At 38.5% G+C, this 22,374-nt stretch overlaps 2 protein-coding genes across 16 annotated transcripts in view; one reads left to right on the plus strand and one right to left on the minus strand.

Annotated features, from left to right (window-relative positions):
• invs (inversin) overlaps positions 1–22,374 on the plus strand; it is a 356,685-nt gene that overhangs the window by 194,635 nt on the left and 139,676 nt on the right. For 8 of the 9 annotated variants that reach the window (XM_052016840.1, XM_052016843.1, XM_052016841.1 and 5 more), the window contains one exon: positions 6,853–10,124. In XM_052016840.1, the coding sequence (XP_051872800.1) occupies positions 6,853–6,968 (116 nt within the window). In that variant the 3' untranslated portion in view covers positions 6,969–10,124. Of the gene's footprint in view, positions 1–6,852; positions 10,125–22,374 lie in introns of those variants that run through there. The other variant, XR_007956423.1, reaches the window with a different exon arrangement.
• Positions 10,312–22,374, minus strand: part of tex10 (testis expressed 10) — a 63,420-nt gene continuing 51,357 nt past the window's right edge. For 6 of the 7 annotated variants that reach the window (XM_052016850.1, XM_052016856.1, XM_052016855.1 and 3 more), the window contains 3 exons: positions 20,779–20,960; positions 15,704–15,914; positions 10,381–11,075 (listed from right to left, as the gene is read on the minus strand). In XM_052016850.1, coding sequence (XP_051872810.1) covers positions 10,980–11,075; positions 15,704–15,914; positions 20,779–20,960 — 489 coding nt within the window. In that variant the 3' untranslated portion in view covers positions 10,381–10,979. Of the gene's footprint in view, positions 11,076–15,703; positions 15,915–20,778; positions 20,961–22,374 lie in introns of all 7 variants that reach the window. The other variant, XM_052016849.1, reaches the window with a different exon arrangement.

Genomic DNA, 22,374 nt, shown 5'->3' on the forward strand with positions numbered 1-22,374 from the left:
ATTGTGGTTGTTACTTATATTGAATATAGCTAAATGGAATTGTCCTTTTGGTACTTTTGATGATAACATTTGCATACACATTAGTCTTGTCATACTGAACATGCTGTAGTTGATCTTGAGATGTGATTGGTTACTGATGACCAGCATATAGTTTGCAACAGAGCTTTGCTCTCTTCCATTGTGAAAATACACAGCTGTGTTTGACTTGACTTTGTTGTAACACCACTAGGTTGGTGCTGCTCCTGAGTCAGCTTGGCCCGCTAACTTGATGCAGTGGGGAAGTAATGAGAAATGGTAATCAAATCTAATGCAACTACTCAAATGCAATTGTTCATTTTTACCTCACAGGTGTACAGCATTTGGTCCTAATAAATATACTTGCTTTTCTTTTTATCCTGCTCAGTACAGAGATAGTGTTATACTGTTAACTCTGTGAAGAGACAATACCTTCACAGAGCCCAGAAAGTGATCACTTCAGCTAGTACCCAGACATTTCTGCAGGTCAGTGAGGAGTTGGTCTGGTAAAGATTTATAAGGTTTCCTTCCCATGGGACATTAGTGAATCATTTGTGTTTTTTTAAACATCTTTTGAGGTGGTTTGATGGTTATTTACCAACTTGCCACAATATGATTTGAAACTACAATCTCGGAGCTGCTAATTAAATGAGGCTGGTGCTTTATTCATCCTCTGGGATTCTTTGTCGGTAAACAACAGCTGCAAATTAACCTGTATATATTGTAATTGATGGTGTTATCGCTGCCATGAGGCCTCGTATATCATTTCCTGTGATTCTCTTTTAAATGTGCAGGCATCCAAAAACCTACATTAACAATAAAATGAACAAATGATGTGCAAAATAATGTAACATACATTTTTATGTATTCAAGGCAATGTGTAATGCAGGAAAATATTCAAAGCATTTTAAAGATACAGTGGATAATCCAAGGACCCAAAGCCAGAGGCAGAGATATTATAAGGGCTAACCAGAATCTTAATCAAAGCAGTGAGTGTTGAGGAAGACCTTGAAATTTTTGCATGACTTAAAGAAAGGAAAGCCTACAAGGTTTAACATAGTGATCCTCTTTCTGTAAAAAAAACAATTGTGCAGGTAAAGGTATTTACAGGAGGGTCCATGTTTGAAAGCTTGCTGAGAAGTTTCAGATGTGACAGAGGGAGGTGCTAGTGACAGTGTTGCACTGTTGATCAGGAAGAGCATTACAGCAGTACTCAGGGAGGATATCCTGGAGGGATTGGCCAATGAATCTTCATGGGTAGAATTTAGGAATAAGAAAGGGGCTGGTGATTAGATGGAGTTGTACTGTAGGCCTCCCAATAGGTAGTGGGAATTAGAAGAACAGGGATGTCAGCAGATTGCAGAAGGGTACGGTAATAGGGGATTTAACTTCCAATACGGACCAAGCTTAGATGAGGAGAAATGTGCAAAATTCATTTAAGAGGGTTTTCTGAGCAGTATGAAGAGAGAACTACTAGAGACGAGGCTTTAATTAACCTTATCTTAGGAAATGAGGGCAAGCAAATGATTGAAGTGTCTGTGGAGGCACCCTTTGGGAACAGTGAACATAGTTCAGTAAGCTTCAAGGTAATCTTAGAAAAAAGGTAAAGTTGGTCCTTGAGTTAGGGCCCTAAATTGGTAGAAGGCAGGTTTTGATTATGTAAGACAGGACCTGGGAGAGGTAGATTAGGAGCAGCTGCTAGAGGTGTTTAAAAGTAAGATAGTAAGAGTTCAGATTCAGCATGTTCCTTTTAGGGTAATAGGCAAAGGTGGTAAGTTCAGGGAACCTCGGTTCATGGAGGATATTGAAGATTTGACCAGAGAAAAGAAGGAAGTGCATGTCAGGTATAGGAAATTGTTCTTTGTGATTCTTTATTCACCTGTGGTTTATAGGAGAAAACTCAAGCTGTTAGGAGGGCAGAAAGGGACCATGAAATGTTCTCGGCGAGTAGGATTAAGGAGAATCCTAAAACTAAGCAAGAGGATAGCTAAGGAAGGAATAGGTCCTTTCCAGAGGGGTCAACAATGCATGCAGCCAGGGGCTATGAGTGAGATTCTAAATGAATACTTATCATCAGTATTCACCAGTGAGAAGGACATGGAGGCTGGAGAGTTAAGGGAGGGGTGCACTGACATTCTGGAACATACCTTTATCAGGAGGAAGAAGTGCTAGAAATATTGGAGAACATTAGTTGGATAAATCCCCAGAGCAGTCTAGAATCCATCCCAAGATGCTGTGGGAAGCAAGAAGAGATTGCTGGGGCTCTGACAGAGAATTTTGCATCTTTGTTAGCCTCAAGTGAGGTAGCAGAAGACTATAGGATAGTTCATGTTGTCCCCTTGTTCAAATAGTCCAGTTGGGATAAAAGCTTGGAAGCTATAGGCTGGTGTGCCTAACATCAATGGTTGAGTTGTTGGAGAAGATTCTGAGGGACATGATTTATGTTCATTTGGAAAAGTGAGACTGATTAGGAGTCAGGTGTGGTTTTGTGCAGGGGAGATCACATCTCACAAATATGACTGAGTTTTTTGAGGTAGTGACCAGGAAAATTGATGAGGGCAGATGTGGTTTACTTTTGAAAGGTCCCACATGGTAGGCTGGTCCAGAAAGTTATGGCACAAGGGATCGGAGGCTTGTTAGCAAACTGGATCCAAGATTGGCTGGGTGAGAGGACGCAGAGGCAGTGGTGGATGAGTGTTTTTCTGGCTGGAGGTCTGTAACCAGTGGTATACCCCGGGGATCAGTGCTATGACCTTTGTTGTAGGTTTACAGGTGACACGAAAATTAGTGGAGTCGTACATAGTAAAGAAGGTTGTCTAAGGATACAGTGGGATGTAGATCAGCTGGAAAGTTGGGCAAAGTGGTGACCTTATAGAGGTTTATAAAATTTTGAGGGGCATAGATAGGAAAGATAGAATCATTTTCCCAGGGCAGGGAGTCTTGGATTAGAGGATGCAGGTTAGAGGGGAGAAAAATAAAGGCGATCTGAGGGGCAAGTTACTCACACATTGTTGAATATCTGCGTCCACCACCTCTTCTGGCAATGTTTAAAAGGCATTTGGATGGGTACTTGGATAGGAAAGGCGTAGAGTGATACGGGCCTAATGTAGGCAAATGGAATTAGTGTAGATAGGCATCACAGTTGGCTGAAAGGGCCCATTTCTGTGTTGTATTATTCTATGGTTCTGATTCTATACCTGAGGATTATTCTCCCCACAGTAAGTAATTACCTTAGCAGAATAATCTGGTATGTGTCCAATATCAGTCCAAAATTGAGTCCCAGACCAGCTGTCAGTTGTGGTAGGGGCTTATATGCTATAATGGGCTACAAAATGTAGTCAAGCAGCATCGTCAAAAACAGCACATCCCTTCCCAATCAGCTTAATGCATTCTGTGCATGCTTTGAACAGAAGGGGATTGGTATGTCACCACCCACCCTGATGGCCTCCAATGCACCCGAATCCATGGTCACCGTTGAGGACGCAAGATCAGTCTTCCAGAGGGTGAACCCATGGAGAACATCTAGCCCGGATGGTGTCCCTGTTCGTGTCCTCAGATCCTGTATAGATCAGCTGGCAGGGGTATTTGCAGCCATTTTTTAACCTCTGCTTCAGTCTGAGGTTCTGACCTGCTTTAAGAAGACCACTATCATCCTGGTACCTAAGAAAAACAAGGTAACATGCCTCAATGACTACCAACAAGTGGCTCTGACATCCACCATCATGAAGTGCTTTGAGAGGCTGGTCATGGCGTGCATTAACTCCAGCCTCTCAGAAAACCTCAACCCACTGCAATTTGCTTACCGCCAGAACAGGTCTACAGCGGACACCATCTCCCTGGCCCTACACTCATCTCTAGAGCATCTGGACAGTAAAGACACCTACATTAGACTATTGTTTATTGACTACAACTCTGCCTTCAATACTATAATTCCAAGCAAACTCATCACCAAACTCCAAGACCTGGAACTCAACACCTCCCTTTGCAACTGGATCCTTGACTTCCTGACTAACAGACCGCAATCAGTAAGGACAGGCAGCAACACCTCCGGCATGATTATTCTCAATACTGGTGCCCCACAAGGCTGTGTCCTCAGCCCTCAACTCTACTCCCAATACACTCATGACTGTGTGGCCAGATTCTGCTCTAACTCCATCTACAAGTTTGCAGATGATACCACCGTAGTGGACTGTATCTCAAATAACAATGAGACAGAGTACAGGAAGGAGGTAGAGAGCTTAGTGACATGGTGTCATGACAACAACCTTTCCCTCAATGTCAACAAAAGAGCTGGTCATTGACTTCAGGAAAGGGGGGCGGTGTACATGCACCTGTCTACATCAATCATGCTAAGGTCGAGAGGGTTGAGAGCTTCAAGTTCCTAGGAGTGAACATCACCAATAGCCTGTCCTGGCCCAACCACATAAATGGCATGGCCAAGAAAGTTCATCAGCGCCTCCGTTTCCTCAGGAGGCTAAAGAAATTTGGCATCTCCCCTTTGAAACTCACCAACTTTTATTGATGTACCACAGAAAGCATCCTATCTGGATGCATCACAGCTTGGTACAGCAACTACTCTTCCCAGGACCACAAGAAATTGCAGAGTTGTGGACACAGCTCAGCACAGCACAGAAACCAACCTCCCCTCCATGGACTCTATCTATGCCTCGGTAAAGCAGCCAGCATAGTCAAAGACCCCACCCACCCAGGACATTCTCTCTTCTCCCCTCTCCCACCAGGCAGAAGATAGAAAAATCTGAAAGCATGTACCACCAGGTTCAAGGGTAGCTTCTATCCCGCTGTTATAAGAATTTTGAACTGTTCCCTAGTACGATAAGATGGACTCTTGACCTCACAATTACCTCGTTATGACCTTGCACCTTATTTGTCTACTTCCACTGCACTTTCTCTGTAGCTGTGACACTTTACTCTGCATCCTGTATTGTTTTACCTTATACTACCTCAATGCACTGTGTAATGAATAGTATGCAAGACAAGTATTTCACTGTACCTCAGTACAAGTGACAATAAAAACCAATTTGAAAACCATATCTAAAGCCAGGGTAAGAGAAAGGAGATTTTTTAAAAATGCAACAGCAAGCTTTCAAACATAAACTCTTCTGTAAATTGCTTACACAATTGTTCTCTTACCTGTAACCAGTGGGTGTACTGTAGGGATCGGCACCTGGACCATTGTTCTTTGTAAGTTTACAGACAACTTGAAAATTGGGAGAAACGGTGACCTTATGGAGGCTTATAACATTTAGAGACATAGATAGGAAAGATTGTTAGAATCTTTTCCCGAAGCCAGGGAATCTAGAACTAGAGAGTGCAGGTTTAAAGTGAGGGGAGAAAATTTACAAAAGGGGCAAGTTTAGCACTGGTGTTCTCAACCTTCGTTCAGATAGATTTTATTACAAAAATATCCACTATACTTCCAAGACTAAGGATTCTACATGGTCAATGCACCTCCCATTTCGACTCATTACCCACCATGTTTAGTACTAGAACTTTATGGCTGTTGTATGCACCAATATAGCCAATCTCCAGCAGTATCTCTAGAACTTTTACTGCAGAGAAGCACAAGAGTAGCAAGATAATTGGAAACTGTCAGCTTCCTACATTTTTCTCCATATTGTCTAAACCTTAAAATATTAGTTAAATTGTGATCTCAGACCATAGTAGAAACACAGTTATAACACCAGTGGCATTTTTGGGAAACTGCTTAATTCTATTAAAAGTTGAAAACACAAAACGGTGGGTATTTTGTCCATTTTATTCCTGCTGGTCAAGAAAGATCCTAATCCCACTTTTAACTAAATTCATGGTCCTGAAGGTTCTGATTGTTCAAGTATATGATGAAGTACTTCTGAAATGTTATAAGGACTTCTGCCTCTAACAATATTTCAGGCAGTGAGTTCTAGACCCCTATCATCCTTTGGATGAAATTATAGTTCTGCATCTCCCCTCTGCAACCAGGGACCAGAAACAAGCATCATCCAGATCTTTTTAAAAAAACAAATATGGAGTCTAGGCAATTCCTTTTAGATTTCTCTATAGTCTTCTGATAAAGATACTAAACCTTCAAGCTCAATGTGAGAGCATACTTACACACAGAATTCACAGTAATGCTGCTGTTGAAGAGTCTACTTCAAAAGGTACTATATTTACCAGTCTTAGAAAAACAAACCCAAGAATCACTTGAAACTGTTTCCAAGAATGAGCAGTTTCTCCTTTTACCCAGTGCAGATTTTGGAAGAAAACATGCACACTGGGCACTGTGCCAACCATTAGAAGATACATTATGGAATCCACACCCATCAGACTAGTTCATCACAGGCTTTAGCCCATTGTATTAAATGGTATTCACCAGACAATAAAGAGCCTTCAGATTTATCATTAGTAATAACCCAGAGGAATGCTTTTGATCAGACCCGGCACTGGATTTTCATCAACAAAAAAATTTAGTGCAATTTTCATCTAAATGCATGCCCTCATGCATGAATGTAACTGATTGTCAGTAATTCTACTACATCACCCCAGGCGGTGAACAATGATCAGAATAACATGGAAAATGCAACATCTCAAAAAAAGGTTATTTTTGTTTACCCTTCAGTAAAACAAGTTCCCAGAAGTGCAGTGGTTACTACTGAAGAGATAGAAGCAGGTTACCTATTTTGCCCATTGAACAACACCTGTTATGGAACAAAATCAAAGACAATTTTTGTACTTCCAGCAGCTAGTATAGAAAGAGAACTATCCTGAAAATGGAAAATTTATAACAAAAGTTATGCTTAAAATGAACAGTCATGATTTAATGTTTGCTTTTATCCACAGTGAGTAACCTTCAAGATGTTCAGCTCCTGGGAAACACTAGAAATTCTAAACAGTTCTCCTACAACATGCGACCACACACGTCAGGGATGACGCATAAAGCTAGACCCAAAGAATAATGCAGCAATGCAGGACTGTAATCGTTGGACATGCTGTGAGAATGTGTTCATCTCAGCCCCTTCAGCTGTACGGGTACTCCTGAAGAAAAAGGGGGAAAAAAAAAGAGGCATCCCTACACTTTTCACAAAAGCTTGCTGATTTAAAGAGCAAATTTGAGACACATTCTTAAGGAGATTCCAATAATTAGGACATAAATTACTTATTATTACCAAAGCAAACAAAAACTAGCTAAAACCACAGAAGCTGTGTCACAGGAAGCAGCCATTCAGTCCATTGTGCCTGTGTCAGCGATCTGAAAGACGTACATACCTGTTTCCATCACCCTGCTCTTCTCCCATTCCATTTAGACGTTTTCAGAGATGTGTCCGTTTCCCTCTTTAAAAACGGTTGTCAGAGTGTGCAAGCCATCCCAGAATACGTAACAATGCCAGAAACCAGAAGTAACCTCATGGCTTCTTTGTTCATTTTATAATCTAGGTTCACATCCTTTAGATATCAATTCACTACACAGTAGAAACAGATTTCCTTATCTACCTCAAAACATTGCACCTCTATCTGGCCTTTAATAAAGAGCCATTTTTCCTAGTCTCATAACTAAAGCCTGTCAACCCTAGTTTCATTTTACAGCACCCTAAATATGCCAGAAGGTATTTGTGCATTTAACAATATCTCTTTGTTTTTGTACTTCAATTGCTGTTTGTAAAACCCAAGATAATAAATCTTAATAGCTTTCCAATTTGACCTCTCACTTTTTAAAATATTATTGCTCATGAACTCCTTTGAAAGCTTTTTCAGTTAGTTTGTACTCTCTCATTTTTCCTTACAAAATACATGTATTTCACCTCATTCTGACAACAACCCTGCTTGTTAACCCGTTGCTTTAGTTATTTAGTCATATTTTACAGAAGGCCCTTCAGTCCACCATATCCATGTAGGCCATCAAGTATCAATGATAATCCCATTTTTCAGCATTGGCCTGTAGCCACAATCTACAGTTTTATCCTTTGAAACCCATTTTCCTCAGGTCACAGGCCCCCAGCTCAGTAATTTTTTTCATACCACATTTTAGGAAAATGCAATGCAGTACTCCTACTTAGCAACCTTAACTGCTTTAAAAACCAACGCTGCATATGTGGTAAATCTCTGTTAATCCGACACACATGGGACTTCAGTGGTGGTCTGATGAGTGTAAAGGAAAATCAGGAAATGGGACCCTGGTGAGTGAAAAGGATCACAGGAAATGGGGCCATGGCGAATGCAAAGGGAGTGCAGCATTCACGGTTCCAGTGTGTGTGAAAGGAGCACGGAAGATGGAACTCCAGGAAGCACAGTTCTGGTGAGCTTAAAGGGAGTGTGGGAAACATCACCAGGTGAGCCAGATGCCAAACTATCGAGACTTCTGAATAATAGGATAGCAGATTATCAGAGTTTTACTGTATATTGTACACGTTATGTATGTAGTTTTTAGTTTTATAGAACACATGATCAATCTTAATTATTCTAGCTCTCTGCTACAATCTTAAATTAATCCTTCTGTTTGACCTCGTCCCCAAAACACAACCTTCTTTCAGTTCCAATACTTACACTAAAAAAAATTCTCTTTATGGATGCACTGTTTGCCATGTGAACGAAGTTTGCCAATGTTGTGGACCTGAAAAGCTAACACTTTGCAGATGCTGCTTGGCCTCCTAATGATTTCTAACACTTTTCTTTCAGGTTTCCAGGATCTCCCTTTCTTTTTAACCCTTTGCACAAGCTGGTGAACCTAGTTCTATTGAGAACATGGACCCAGTCATATCTTGATACAGAGCTATGTTCAAGGCTCCATGAATCTGAACTTTTCCCTTCAACATACTCTCTCCAGCCATATATTAAATTATGGAACATAATTATAAAGTGAGTATTTCAGAAATCCAGGTTCTGTAATTAAAAACATTTTCTCTCTTCTCCCCTCGCCTCCCTTGTGCTGATTCCCAACTCCGTTTTCTACCTCTATGAAAAGGCATCCACTTCCCTTCCTCAACTTGCATTCTAGAAATGCTTAAGCCTCCCATCCATTTTCGAAACACTTAAACTCAAACTTTTGAGATAACTTTGCACAAATAATTATCGGCATACCCTGCACACGTGTTCCTTTACATATTTAGCACTTTGACACCTCCAATTTAATTGTAGGTCAACTGCAATCCAAAGCTGAACTCCCAATCAGCTCCTTGCCTGTTTTTTGTATTTTTAAAAATGAGTTTTTTTAATTAAAATGAGATTTTACATAATAACAGAACTGCAGTATATAATAATAGAACTCAATCAATCAATTAATATATTAGGTACTTGAGTCATGTAAGGGCTCAGACAAATCAAAGTTCTAAGTATTGAATAGTTAAAATGAATTAAAAGTCAAAATAAAATTTAGTATTTGTACTTGTTCTATTCACTTCTCCATTGAAACTCTATCTGCTTTTTCTCTGGAATTTATTTTTAAATGAAATATTTGAGGCCATCCATATATCAGAATATTTTCTCCTAAAGTCAAGCAACAGAAAAGTATTCCCAAGAATAAGTACAAAATATTATTGATGGTCTGTTAATGGCTCATCCTTTAGGTAGTCAAAGCTCCTAGTGTTCAGTACATCACTACAAATGCCTTTATTAACACCTGCTGCATTTAAGAGAAATTGAATACTGAAGTGTATTTTACAATAGCTATGTGCACGGAATATCTTAAGCACAGATTATGAAATATGACACTTCAAACTAACTGGGCTGGAAATAGTTAAGGCTTTGGCACACGTGTTTATGCCAAATTCAAATTCTGAGTTCAATTTTTTGTAAGTTTGAATTAAAATCGGTCAAAAAAATCCTGTGCTATATTCTTAAAATTTAATGCAAATTAATTTACATGTTTTTAAATTAATAACTTGATTAACAGGAATAATGTTGAATTTTAGCACACTTACCTGGCTTTCACACAGTTCCATGTACAATATCAATGTGGTTTCATTACGTACTGCCAAACATGATAGAATGGGATTTTTATATTTATCACGTAATATCCACTGAACTATTCACTTGCAAGCACCAAATATAAACTGTCTATTATGCTTCAAGTTTGGGAAAGGAAATATAAATTTAGTAAATTGGTTACAATATAGCAAACAGCTTCAGTTTGCGTAAATGGTACAACAAATACATTTCACATCCACACCTCACCAGACTTCTCCGGTAATAATGGTCCGCTTCATCTGTGCTTAACCGTGCGGAGAGAACCATGTCATTATCCAGTTAAACAATGTTTTGAATCAGAAATGCCTCATGATATTACAGATGAGTTATTTTTGTAATTTTTATTAAATGCATATACATTTAAAGGTTTTTATTCATATTGTTTTTTTGGTGTAACAAAATAAATGATTACAAACAAAAACTAACAAATCTCAGAGTTGTTTTTGATTGATAGGAAGGATACATAATTAAGGGTGATGTTTGAAAATTTAGTTTTAAAAAAAAGCTGCACACAAAAAAGTATGGAGTATTTTCTTAACCATAAAATTTTATGGTGAAAACAAAAGCTAATTTGAACATAGCTGTACAGCATTAGGCATATGTGTAATTGGTTAAGAAACTGGAATAAGACATCTACAAATTTATTAAAATCTTAGACTTTCACTGAGTACAACCTTGAAAGGTTATTATTTTACACAGATTCCCTGCAAATATGTTGGGTACATGCAAATTTCTAGGAAATTATCCAACAAAATGAGGAGTGTATTACTCTTGATACCTATTACATCATCCTTGTCCAATGGACATGTTTAACTTCTTATCCTCAGGGATTTCAAGCTAAACATACTTATCCCAAAGAACGACTCAGCATACAAAACTTTCATCTTATTCTGTATCTGTAAACTTTGTTCTATAACTATAGAGATGTAGATCCTCCATACCCATCTTTTGTTTTATGCAAGCACTTCTTAAAGAGTTGGTATTATAATTCTCCTGGATATCATTCTTTAATAGGTCACTGGGAAACTGGCTGCAAGGTAGATTCTGAAGCAGTAATGGAGATCAGTTAACCATTGCTCTTGGAAATCATCAGTCTTGAAGTTCTGAGGGAAAAAAATACACAATTTCATAAAAAGATAAAAAAAACTGACAACTGATTTCAAAAATTTTTTTTACAGCCAAATTCAGTCTGTTTATATATTGATTACATTCTTTTGGGAGGGAAAGAACAGATAATAGCTTCCTTTTATTTCACTATTATAATATTAAATACTCTAAATCTACTGCATCTTTTCTGACCTGAATGCAATAGAAACCAAACCTTTAAAGTATCTTTTACCTATGTGTTCTTACTTCTGCAGATCAATAAATTCAAAATAAACTTATCTGACAACTCAACATGGTTTTAAATTGAAATTACAGATTATGGGATCTTAAGAATTTCATATTAGTTACTTGGTCTTTACTGAATTAGCTGAAAATCAGTAGGACCATAACAGTCTTGACTGGGAAAGCAAATATTGTCAGAATTCCTATTTAGCAACTCATAAGAGTATAATGGACAAGATTAGGATGATCTATAATGTGACCCTTCCGGCAACATATCATATGTTGATCACCAATTTCAATGCCAGAACCCAACCAAGGTGCCAATATTCCCAGAAAGATGGGAGAACATTTGCAAGAAAACTAAAATTGACTATGTTTACCATCAGGTAGTCAGAATCTATGCATCATCTGCTGAATCATACATTGGTAGATAAATCAGGTCTTGATTTCTGTTTCACTTGGTGAGCTCTATTCCGAGCCATATATCTGAGCAAGTTAACCAGTGGCCAACTGTGTCCCCTAGTGTGAGTTACTTTTTATCCCTGCCAAACAGAGCAAAAATGGAGCAGAGTGATGCATCACATTGCTGGGTTTATATAGCCAGATATGAGGTGTGCCAGAAAATGGAATCTCTCTAACCTCTGGATTTATAACACAGAAAACCTGATGTTCTACATTTAAGCAGCGGCTCCTGAACCAAGGAAAAAGAGAAAACAAAATCCAGTCATGTCACCTGACTGAAATGGAATTCAATCCATAGGATTAAACAATCACATGGATATATCACTTAACACCTGACACTCCCAAATCATAAAAAGGAAATTAAAACTAAAATTCAATTTTATATATATATTTATATATATAAAAATAAACTTCAACTCATAAATATATGAAATGGATCTCATGTATGGATCTGACAAGCTACAGTAAATTTTGGTAAATTTTTACATACAAGGTACCAGTAAACATCTTTGAGGAGGCGCCAAAGATGATTGATGCTTTAGGCAGTGGCTGTTGTATACATGGACTTTGGCAAAGCAGTCAACGAAGCGATTCATGGTAGGCTGATCCAAAAGATCAAGGCACTTGGGATCCACGGTAGATTGGATTCAAAATTGGCTAGGCCATAGAAGATAGAGAGTAGTGGTGGAGCGGTGTTATTTTGACTGGAGGTCTGTGATCCTCAGGAATCAAAATAAATAAATAAATAAATAAATAAATAAATAGTTTGCACGGACAGGGGGCTGTTTAGTAAGTTTGCAAATGAGAAAATAATTGGAGTTGTGGATAGTGAGGAAGGTTATTAAAGGATACAAGAGGACATAGGTCAGTTGGAAATATGGGCGGAAAAATGGCAGATGGAGTTTAATCTATAAAAATGTGAGGTGTTGCACATTGGGAGCTCAAATGCAAGAGGGAAGTACACTGTTTATTGCTCCTAACAATCCTGCCATTATGTACATCTTAGGAGCATTGATGTACATTGATGCAAGTCCATAGCTCCATGAAAGTGGCAACACAAGTAGATAGAGTGGTAAAGAAGGCATACAGCACACTTGCCTTCATCAGTCAAGGCATTGAGCATAAAAGTTGGGAAGTCATTTTGGAACTGCATAAAACTTTGGTTTGGCCACATTTAGAGACTGCATGCAGTTCTGGTCACCACAATACTAGAGGGCATGGGTTTTAGGCGAGGGGGGCAAGTTTAAAGGAGATTTACGAGGCAATTGTTTTTAAAAACGCAGAAAGTGGAAGGTACCTTGAATGTGCTGCAAGGGGAAGTGGTGGAAGCAGATATGATAGCAATGTATAAGGTATTTAGGCAGGTATATGAACAGGCAGGGAATGGAGGGATACAGACCAAGTGCAGGCATATGGGATTAGTTTAAATTGGGATCTTGATCGGCGCAGACATCCCATGCTGAAGGACCTGTTCCACTGCTTTACTCTATGTTCTCTGATGGGTACATTAACACATATTCCTAGTATTATTCATAAGCAGGCACAGAACAGAAAACAAAACAATCATGGGAGAACTTCACCAGATAAACCTCAACTGGAGTGTTCTGTACAATTCTGGGCACTATGCTTCAGGAAGGATGTAAAGCCCTTAGAAAAGCTGCACAGTGTTTTTTTGTTGAGGTGATACACAGGTTACCAGTGATGGGGAAGCAGTTCCGAAGAAAACTGTGCTCCTTGGAATACAGCAGATTAAGCAGCAAACTAATGGAGGTTTTCAAGGTCATGAGGGTTTTAATGGAATAGGTAGACAAAAGCTGGTCCCTCTGGCTACTGGATCAGTAACAGGGCATGGGTATAAAATAGTTTATAAAAGATCTCGGAGGAAAATGGGAGATTTTTTTTCAGTTAGAAATATCTGTACCTGAAATGCTCCATCTGAATAGGTTGTGAAAACGTCATGATTCCATACATATATTCCAAAAATTTACAAGCAACTTACAGTGGAATGAGGAACTTATAGGGACAAGGTCAAGTATTAAAAAGTATGAATTTAATGACAATTTTTAACTACCAGCAAATTATCTCAATGACCCTGAAAATTAACTTTTAAAAATTCACAGTCCAATCCTTTAGACTTTAATTGTAAGAAATCTCTTTTCAAAATAGTGATGTAAATAAAAAAGCTGCATTAATTTTTTTAAATGTTAAAGTATAGAAAATCATAAGGTCAGATTTACAGTTGAAAATTAAATCTACATTTAAATCAAGAATTTGCTGCCATGCTCAGAACACTACTTGCTTTATCAATATATATTTTCTATGGAAACACTATGTGCATCATCCCTACTGCCACCCCTCCCCATCTCGCCACTTTTTCTTTAATTAAGATTGGTAATCTGTGAAATGGAATCCCATTAACGAGTCCTCAAAGAAATGAACAAAATACTAAAGTGGAAAGAGTAATTATTGACAACCATGTCTCAGCCAATGAGTTGGACTAGTGGGACTCACCGCCAAAAGTCCACTGTGGAGCAAATGAAAACAGAACGTTAATAGTACAAAACAGTCCATTTAGCTTAGCTGTCTACACCAGTTCCAAAAAGTGATATTGATTGTCCTACTTCCCTGCTCATTCCCCATAGCCCTACAAATTATTCTCCTTCAAGTGTCTACCCAGTTCCCTTTCGAAAGCCCACTTTGATTCTGTTTCCACCACACTTACAGACAGAGAGTTTCAAATAATAACCACCGTCCATATCACAGAGCATGGAAACAGGCCCTTTGCCCTAATTTGCCCAAGATGCCCATCTAAGCTAGTCCCATTTGCCTGTGTTTGACCCATATCTCTCTAAACCTTTCATATCCATGTAAAAAAAAATCCTTACAACCACACTCCCCCTTTTATCTTTTGGCCAAAACATTAAATTCATCCCCCTAGTCCTTGACCAATCTGCTGATGGGAACAGCTTCTCTGTCCAAACCTTGTATACCTTAGCAAATCCCACCTGAACCTTCTTTGCTCCAAGAACAACGCAGTCTAACCCTGTAGATGAAAACTCTCTGGGAGCACTCTGGTAAGAAGTAAATTTGCTCATAAAACTATGTTTATTGTGTGCAGACAGAAACTACAGAAATCTCTCCCAATAAAAGCAGGGAAATTTCTTCAGATAAACACATTGAGTGGTGGCTAGATATACATAAATTATGTGCAGAAAGTCAATCTCAGTCACTTACCCAGAAACCAAGCTTGTCTGGCTACAGCACTATCACCAGATGCAGTTATACAGAAAGAGAAACCACAGCAAGTAAAAGAATGGTAATGTTTTTGTTGATAATTTTTATGACCACTCACAGCAGATGGACTATTTTGTCAGGTTACAATCTGCAGTTTAGGTACCACTTACATTTTTTTTGATTACTTCTAACAGTTTAATAACAAGTTGTACCTTGCCATTTTCTTAATGATACACACCCCATCACACACAGCAGGTGTTCATGCAGATGCAATTGCAAGTACAAGGGCTGAAGAAAGTTTATTTTTTCATTCACTCTCTTATATTGAGCTGCCTGCAGTTCCTTGATTCTCTTGACTCTTCAATGAAAGTAGGAAAGATGTTGGTGAAAAGCTCTTGTTTCTACAACAATGACTGGATATGCCTAGTTAAAATATGTGGAAATACCAACTTTCCAAAATGAACAAACTGTAGCAAAGGTGAAAGCATAGTTAACAAAGACTGGGGGAAACAGCAAGTGGAGAGACTAGTAGTGCAAAATCTGTGGGAATGTAAATTCAATAAGGTGATCAGAGAGGTATACTTCACAAATGCCAAACTAGAAGGGAGGAATGAATAACTGAAGCTGTGAGACACTAAATCTTAGTATATATTCATAAAAGCACAAGGTAATGCTCTTGGAATATGGTGAAGAAAGGCTGCCATACCGTGATATCCTGTATGACCTGTTGCACCATTGCTGCATTTGCCACCATGTGTTGCCTAAGCTGGGTTTGCTGAAGTAGAAGACGAAGGATCTGTGCAACAACAGGAAGCTCCCCCTGGCAGGTACCATTTACTCGCAGACTCTGCAGCAACAGTCGAAGCAAGCGTGGAATGCGGGCCAGTGCTGTTAGGCACGATCCCCACAGCAATTCTCTGTAAAAATATTTTCAAAACATCAAACTTTCAACAACAACTGGGAAAACAGCTTATAAAAAAGTTAGTGTAAATAATTACACTTTAAAACCATTTAATACACCAGACACATTTCAAGATAATATTGGAATTTTGGGCAGCTTTATTTGAAAAGACCAGGGTTTGATCTTGTTCAAATAAATATGTCAGTGCCCCAAGCCATAAAAATTTATGATATACAATATCATTTGTTCACCAATAATACACAAATCCAAATCCCTTAAATAGAGTGAAGGTGAAAGTGGTACCAAGAAACAATCAGGGCAAGTTTCACTGGGGATAATATAGATTCTGAACAAAAAATAACAAGACATTTTTCAGAATTTAAAAAATGCTCTTCCAAAGGAATTTCCATTGGAGCAGACTTAACGACTAAATCCAAAGTGAGGGAACAATGTTGACATTTTCTATTATCAAACCTGAGGTTTAGCAATTGTGATGAGATTGTGAAAAGCTTCAAAAGAACATGCACAGCCTAGCACAAAGGACAGAGAGTTGAAGACAATGTTTTGAAAGAAAAGGGAAAGGAAGTATACTTTAATTGTCAAAATTATAAATGGAATAGAATGAGGGTGAAAATGTACAAATCATTATAAATCAGTGTAATTAAAAATAGGACATGAAGGTGGCAAAGTAACATTCATTTTGTATTCAAAGAAATAAACAAAAGTGGTAATTTTGAAATCATATATTATCTTCTTTAATTAGAATTAGAGTATTTTGTAGCTTTCAGGTCGCCTGCTATAATAAAGATGTAAAAACAATGTAAAAGTTGTATAGGACTGAGCTGCTGGGGATCATCAGTGAAGAATAATAAAACTGACAAAACAGATAACAAGGTAAGGTCTTCTTCCCCAGAACAGAGACATTGTAAAATTGCTATATATCCTCCAGATTTTTGAGGTAAAAAGTGGGAGATTATTTGTACTAATTAGCCAGATGGTAAAAGAGTAGGTATAACATTTATAATAATCAAAAAAGGAATTAAATATAGAATAAAAGAAACACATTTTACAGAAGAAATTTGAATAGAGAATTTATTACTATGAATAGTGTTAAAAAAGAGTACTTTAAAAAAGGAAATCAGATTACTTTAAAAAAAAAGGATACAGGAGTGAGTAGCAAAGTGGGATTAAACCAAGTGGTTTATGAAGAAAGGATATGGGCACAGATGTGGTGAGCTAATTGATTACAACATTCTGAAAAGTAAGAATCCACAAGTAACTAGAGTATATTGAGCTTCAATGTTGAATCCTGGCATTATCATGGAATGTTCAAAACTATGAATATCCAGGGAGTCCTGTTAATTCAATCAATAATTTCTTGCTGTTAAACATTAGCAGATTATTGAATCGATATGGTAATTTTGTATTAACTGTGGGTCAGGAAACAAATGGGTACAAATCACAATCAATAGTATAGTAACAATCTCATCTCCAGTGATTTCATTTACAAGTAATTCTCTTTGAAATGAATCACAGAATCTTACAATACAGAACACAGGCCCTTTCGGCTTACTTCATCCACGCCGACTGTGAAGCCTATCTGCGCTGATCACATTTGCCTGCATTAGGCCTTTATCACTCTATGCCTTTCCTATCCAAGTACCCATTCAAATGTCTCTTAAATGTTATGGTTATAATTATATCTGCATCTACCACTTACTCTGGCAGCTCATACCAAATAAACACCACCCTGTGTGGAAAAACATACCCCTCAGATCCCCTTTAAATTTCTCCCCTCTTCCCTTAAACCTGTGCCCTCAAGTATTCGATTCCCCTACACTGAGAAAAAGACTTGACTACCTTATCTCTGATCCTCATAATTTTATAAACTTCTATAAGGTCACCCCTCAGCATCCTACATTCTAGTGAGAACAAACCCAGCCTATCCAATCTCTCTTACTATTAAGCTTGATATGAAACAAATTCACACAGCTGCCATGCAATAGTTCCCTGAAGACAAAGCTCATCAATCAATGAAAAAACTGGAGACACACACTGAGGTATTCTTTAACATAAGCAAAAAGCAAACTGCTGGAGGAACTCAGTGGGTCAATCAGCATCTGTGGAGGCAGAGGGATGGTTAACATTTCAGGTCAGGGCCTTGCAACAGGGTTTTCCTTCTCAGGATTGAGGGGGAAAAGTCAATCCTGATGCAGGGTCTTGACCCAAAATGTAGACTTAACACCTTTTGCAGATCAACCCACTGAGTTCTTCTAGTATTCTGTTTTTTGTTCCAGATTCCAGCATCTGCAGTCTCTTTTGTCTTCATGACAATGAACTGTAGGTGGTTTAACACTACTTTTACACTCATTTTCTCTAAATTTCACTGATTTTGGAGATTTAAATTCCACACCAGCAAACCTTCCCAAGATCCACTCCCATCTCCAGTGTATTTCTATTGGCACTTATCAGGATTATAGATTCTATTATTAAATATTACAAAAAGATTGAGGTTGAACTGACTGCACCAGTACAAATGTTACCCACTTAGAGCTACCTTGCAGAGCACTAATTTGTGACAGTGCTCTTGGTCCTCCTGTCAAAACACTTACAGTTATTTACCCCCCGTACTTTTAAAAAAAAATTTCTGCTTGAGCTATGCACCATCAGCCTTGGGATCTGGCTTAAACTCTTGCCCTCCCCGCCATTGCATGTTGCTCCACTGAAACTGCAAAGTGAGGCCCTATTCTTCATGCTGCTGTGCCAGGAACCCAATATAAACCCCTGTCTCGACTGGCATTCCCTGTGCATAGAATCATCCATGGCTTGGTGAGGGTAGTATTGGGCAAGTTTGGGTAAGCTGGGTGAAGCCCAGGTCTGTTTCCTGGCTAGCATGGCAAGTGAGTGCCATTGCTGCAGACTGGAAGTATCTGCACCGTGTTGACAGATTGCCCAGATCCTACTGTCTCCCTCATCATCACCACTGTTGGATGCGATGGAAGCTGCTGCCACTCTACATCTTTGGCTGCACAGTTTTTGGTGATCACTGGCCGAGCTAATCTCTTGCCCGAGGTTGCACAGCAGCACAGTCCAACAGGAGATGATGAGAGACACCAGAAGCATCTGAGCAGTCTGTCAACACATGGAGTAGGCACTGCCAGTCCTCCGCAATGGCCTGCCACACTGTGCAAGCCAGGGTATCACATCTCAACACAGTGCAGCTGCACTACTTGCTTCAGCCTGCTCAGCCTTCACAGGCTACCTCTCCACACCAAATGATGGACAATTCATTGCTAAGAGAGGGCCAGCAGAGGGAAAGGGCTTGGGCCAGGTTCCTGGCACCTGGATTCCAGAACAACAGTGCACGTCAGCAGGGAGGACTGGGGTTTGCGGCAGGTTCCTGGCATAGCGATGCTGTCAGTAATGCATCCCCATATGTATAATGCTGTAATTATCGAGTGTTAGGCAAGGTACTTGTGTTTTGCATTGAATTATTCACAAGTTAACCTTTGAACTCCTGCCCCATCACTGCTGCTTTGCTCAATATAATTATATATCAATATAATAACAAACTAATCTGTAAAACTAATGTGATCCAAAATAAAATAATCTAGCCTAACCTTCTAAAGTTATTTGGCCAACTCTAATTTAGCCAAGTCCAACAAAAAAAAGTGTCATTCATCTTGAGTTCTTGAATTCATCCAATTGTTTTAATTGTTCAGGAAGATCAGTAGAGATATGGAATGCAATAATAACTGAAGGAAAGATGCCAGATATGCTCGATAGAGATTCTGAAAGAATGAAGGAAAGAAGTACTACAGGAATATTAGAGGATTAGTCAGAATAATAGATAATAATCTTCATTGTAACATTCTACAGCATTGGAGGATATATAGCATTTTATCCACATTGACCAAAAAAGTACCATTTTGTTCAATCCCATTTCTCATCTCTTGGTCTGTATCCTAGTAGGATCCAGGAAATGTTTAAATGTGATGAGGGCTTCTGCCTCCACCACCATTTCAAGCAGTTAGTTCCAGGCCCTCATCCATCTTTGGATGAATAAAAACAAATCCCGCTGTCCCTTTCTTCCTTAGGTATTGACCTCTCTGCTAAGAGAAATGGGTCCATTCTGTTCACTCTGTGTAGGTTTTCAATTTTACACACCACAATTTTATATAGTTCTTTTGTTCCAAAGAAAACAATCCCAGCCTTGTCAATCTCTCTGCATTACTACCATTCTCTAATTATGCCTCCATCTCTCCTAAACCCTCTGCTTAACTGCTCTATGCTGGTATTTCCAGTGAAGTGATCTGCAGTCATGGACTCCAAGATCCCCGTTCCATACAAAAATGTTAAAAAGATGACTTCATTAAAATTATTAATAATTAAAGTTGAGAAGTCATCTGTAAAAGATCTTGCATATTTTAGAATATAGGGCAGGTTAAATTTTGAAAAACAAAAGGTTTCAGCTAAATAACGGAAATTGCCAGAAAGTGTGTGTGGAATTGTATGTGTTGATGAATGTGGGGAGTGGTATGTAGGGAGAAGTGATAAGTAACAATAAAAGAGCTGGTCTCAAGTAGCATGTGATGATTATTCTGGACAACACATGTTAATATAGGCCTTTGCAAAGTAAATCATCCCAGGTGTTTCATAGAAACATTATTAAATAAAAATTGATGCAAACCTACACAAGAAGATATTACAGGGTGATGAAAAAGGATGCTTTTGTGAGGCTTGGCTTAAAAGAAAAAAAAGGAACTAAATAGATAAAAACATACAATAAATCCCCACACTGCACAATAGAAAGCACCTCACATTTAATTTATGCCGCACTTAGTTTTAAGAGCAGAAAATTCTAAAGTAATTTTAATTACCTTTTCTGTGCATTTCCTCTGTTATTCCTTTCCAAAGTTAGGATGAAATAAAGAAGGCTGTAGCAACTCCCGACAAGGAAGTTCAACAAAGACTCATTAGGAATAAATGCTGGATCTATGAGCTGGCCAACAGTTTTTAGGATTGACCCTGCTGTACTGTCTGGCAAAAGACTTACACCCACCTGAGGAGTGAAAACACAGTTTATGTTTCAAAACAGATAATTACTTAGCAATGAAAATCCTCAACTAAACCAAATACCTGCTTAAAAAAACCTAAAAATAAATGATCAAAACTTATTCATTTACTTTCTTTCAGTTGATATAAAATGACGTGCAATTCTTTAGCATTGTGATATAATTGCTGGTGCAAAACTCTGCTAACAACAGGATCAGGGAAAGATGAGAAGGTCTTTGACTCCCAACAGAATGCCCTATTTTAGCATCCATTGGGTTAACTGAGAAGAATAAAGTATTGTTTCAATCAAATATGCTCCAAGGTTTGCCTTGGGAGCACGGTCACTCTTAAGGATGTTTAAAAAAAACAAGATCCTTAGTGGATTGTTTGAGCATAGATGGATCAACCTGAGGGCACGTACCACCAGACTTCAGGACAGCTTCTACCCCACTGTGACAAGACTATTGAATGGTTCCCTTATACAGTGAGATGGACTATAACCTCACGATCCATCTTGTTGTGACCTTGCACCTTATTGCACTGCACTTTCTCTGTAGCTGTGACACTTTCTCTGCTGTTATTGTTTTTACCTGTACTACTTCAAGGCACTCTGTACTAACTCAATGTAACTGCACTGTGTAATGAATTGACCTGTACGATCAGTTTGTAAGACAAGCTTTTCACTGTACCTCGGTACAAGTGACAATAATAAACCAATACCAATACCAAGCTTTATATTAACAGAAATGAAATGCTGATAGAATTAACTGAGAACTCAATTAATACCAGAAATACAAAGATGGGATGATTGGCAGAGTTAGCATGTGATCAAATACTTTAATGAGTGTGCTCTTTTGAATTTTGTTTTTCATGATTCATAATTTTTATTAAAAAGTAAAAATGTTAGGGTGTACTATTTCTTAATCTAATAATCGAAATAAATGGCATATGATTGATATACAGATAACCACCAGAAGACCTTGCAAGCCTTGGTTGTGCAATTGGATTGACTACAATTTAGTTCATTGATTGCTCCTCTACCAGTGATAAAACCACCAGACCTAACTCCCACTCACTACTTAAGGCTCCTGATTTTGGTCAGATTAACTACCTCTCCCACAACTGGCTTAAATTTCATGTGGAGTTTGCAGATTCTCAGATGCATTGTGCCAGTGAAATCTGGCTACTTCATGTTGCTGAAATATTTGTACTGCACTGAAAAGACAGATAATTAGTTCTACTTCTGACAAAGTAAACAGAAGCAATGTTCTCACTTCTTGCTCATAATACTGTGAAGTTTGAAAAGATGAGCTCTGTGGATGATTTCAAAGGCAATCCAAGCATTAGACATTGGTGCAGATACAAGAGACTGCTGATGCTGGAACTTGGAGCAACAAACAATCTGCAGGAGGAACTCACCG

This window comes from Pristis pectinata, chromosome 5, assembly GCF_009764475.1.
Source record: "Pristis pectinata isolate sPriPec2 chromosome 5, sPriPec2.1.pri, whole genome shotgun sequence".
In the NCBI taxonomy this organism is placed as follows: Eukaryota; Metazoa; Chordata; class Chondrichthyes; order Rhinopristiformes; family Pristidae; genus Pristis; species Pristis pectinata.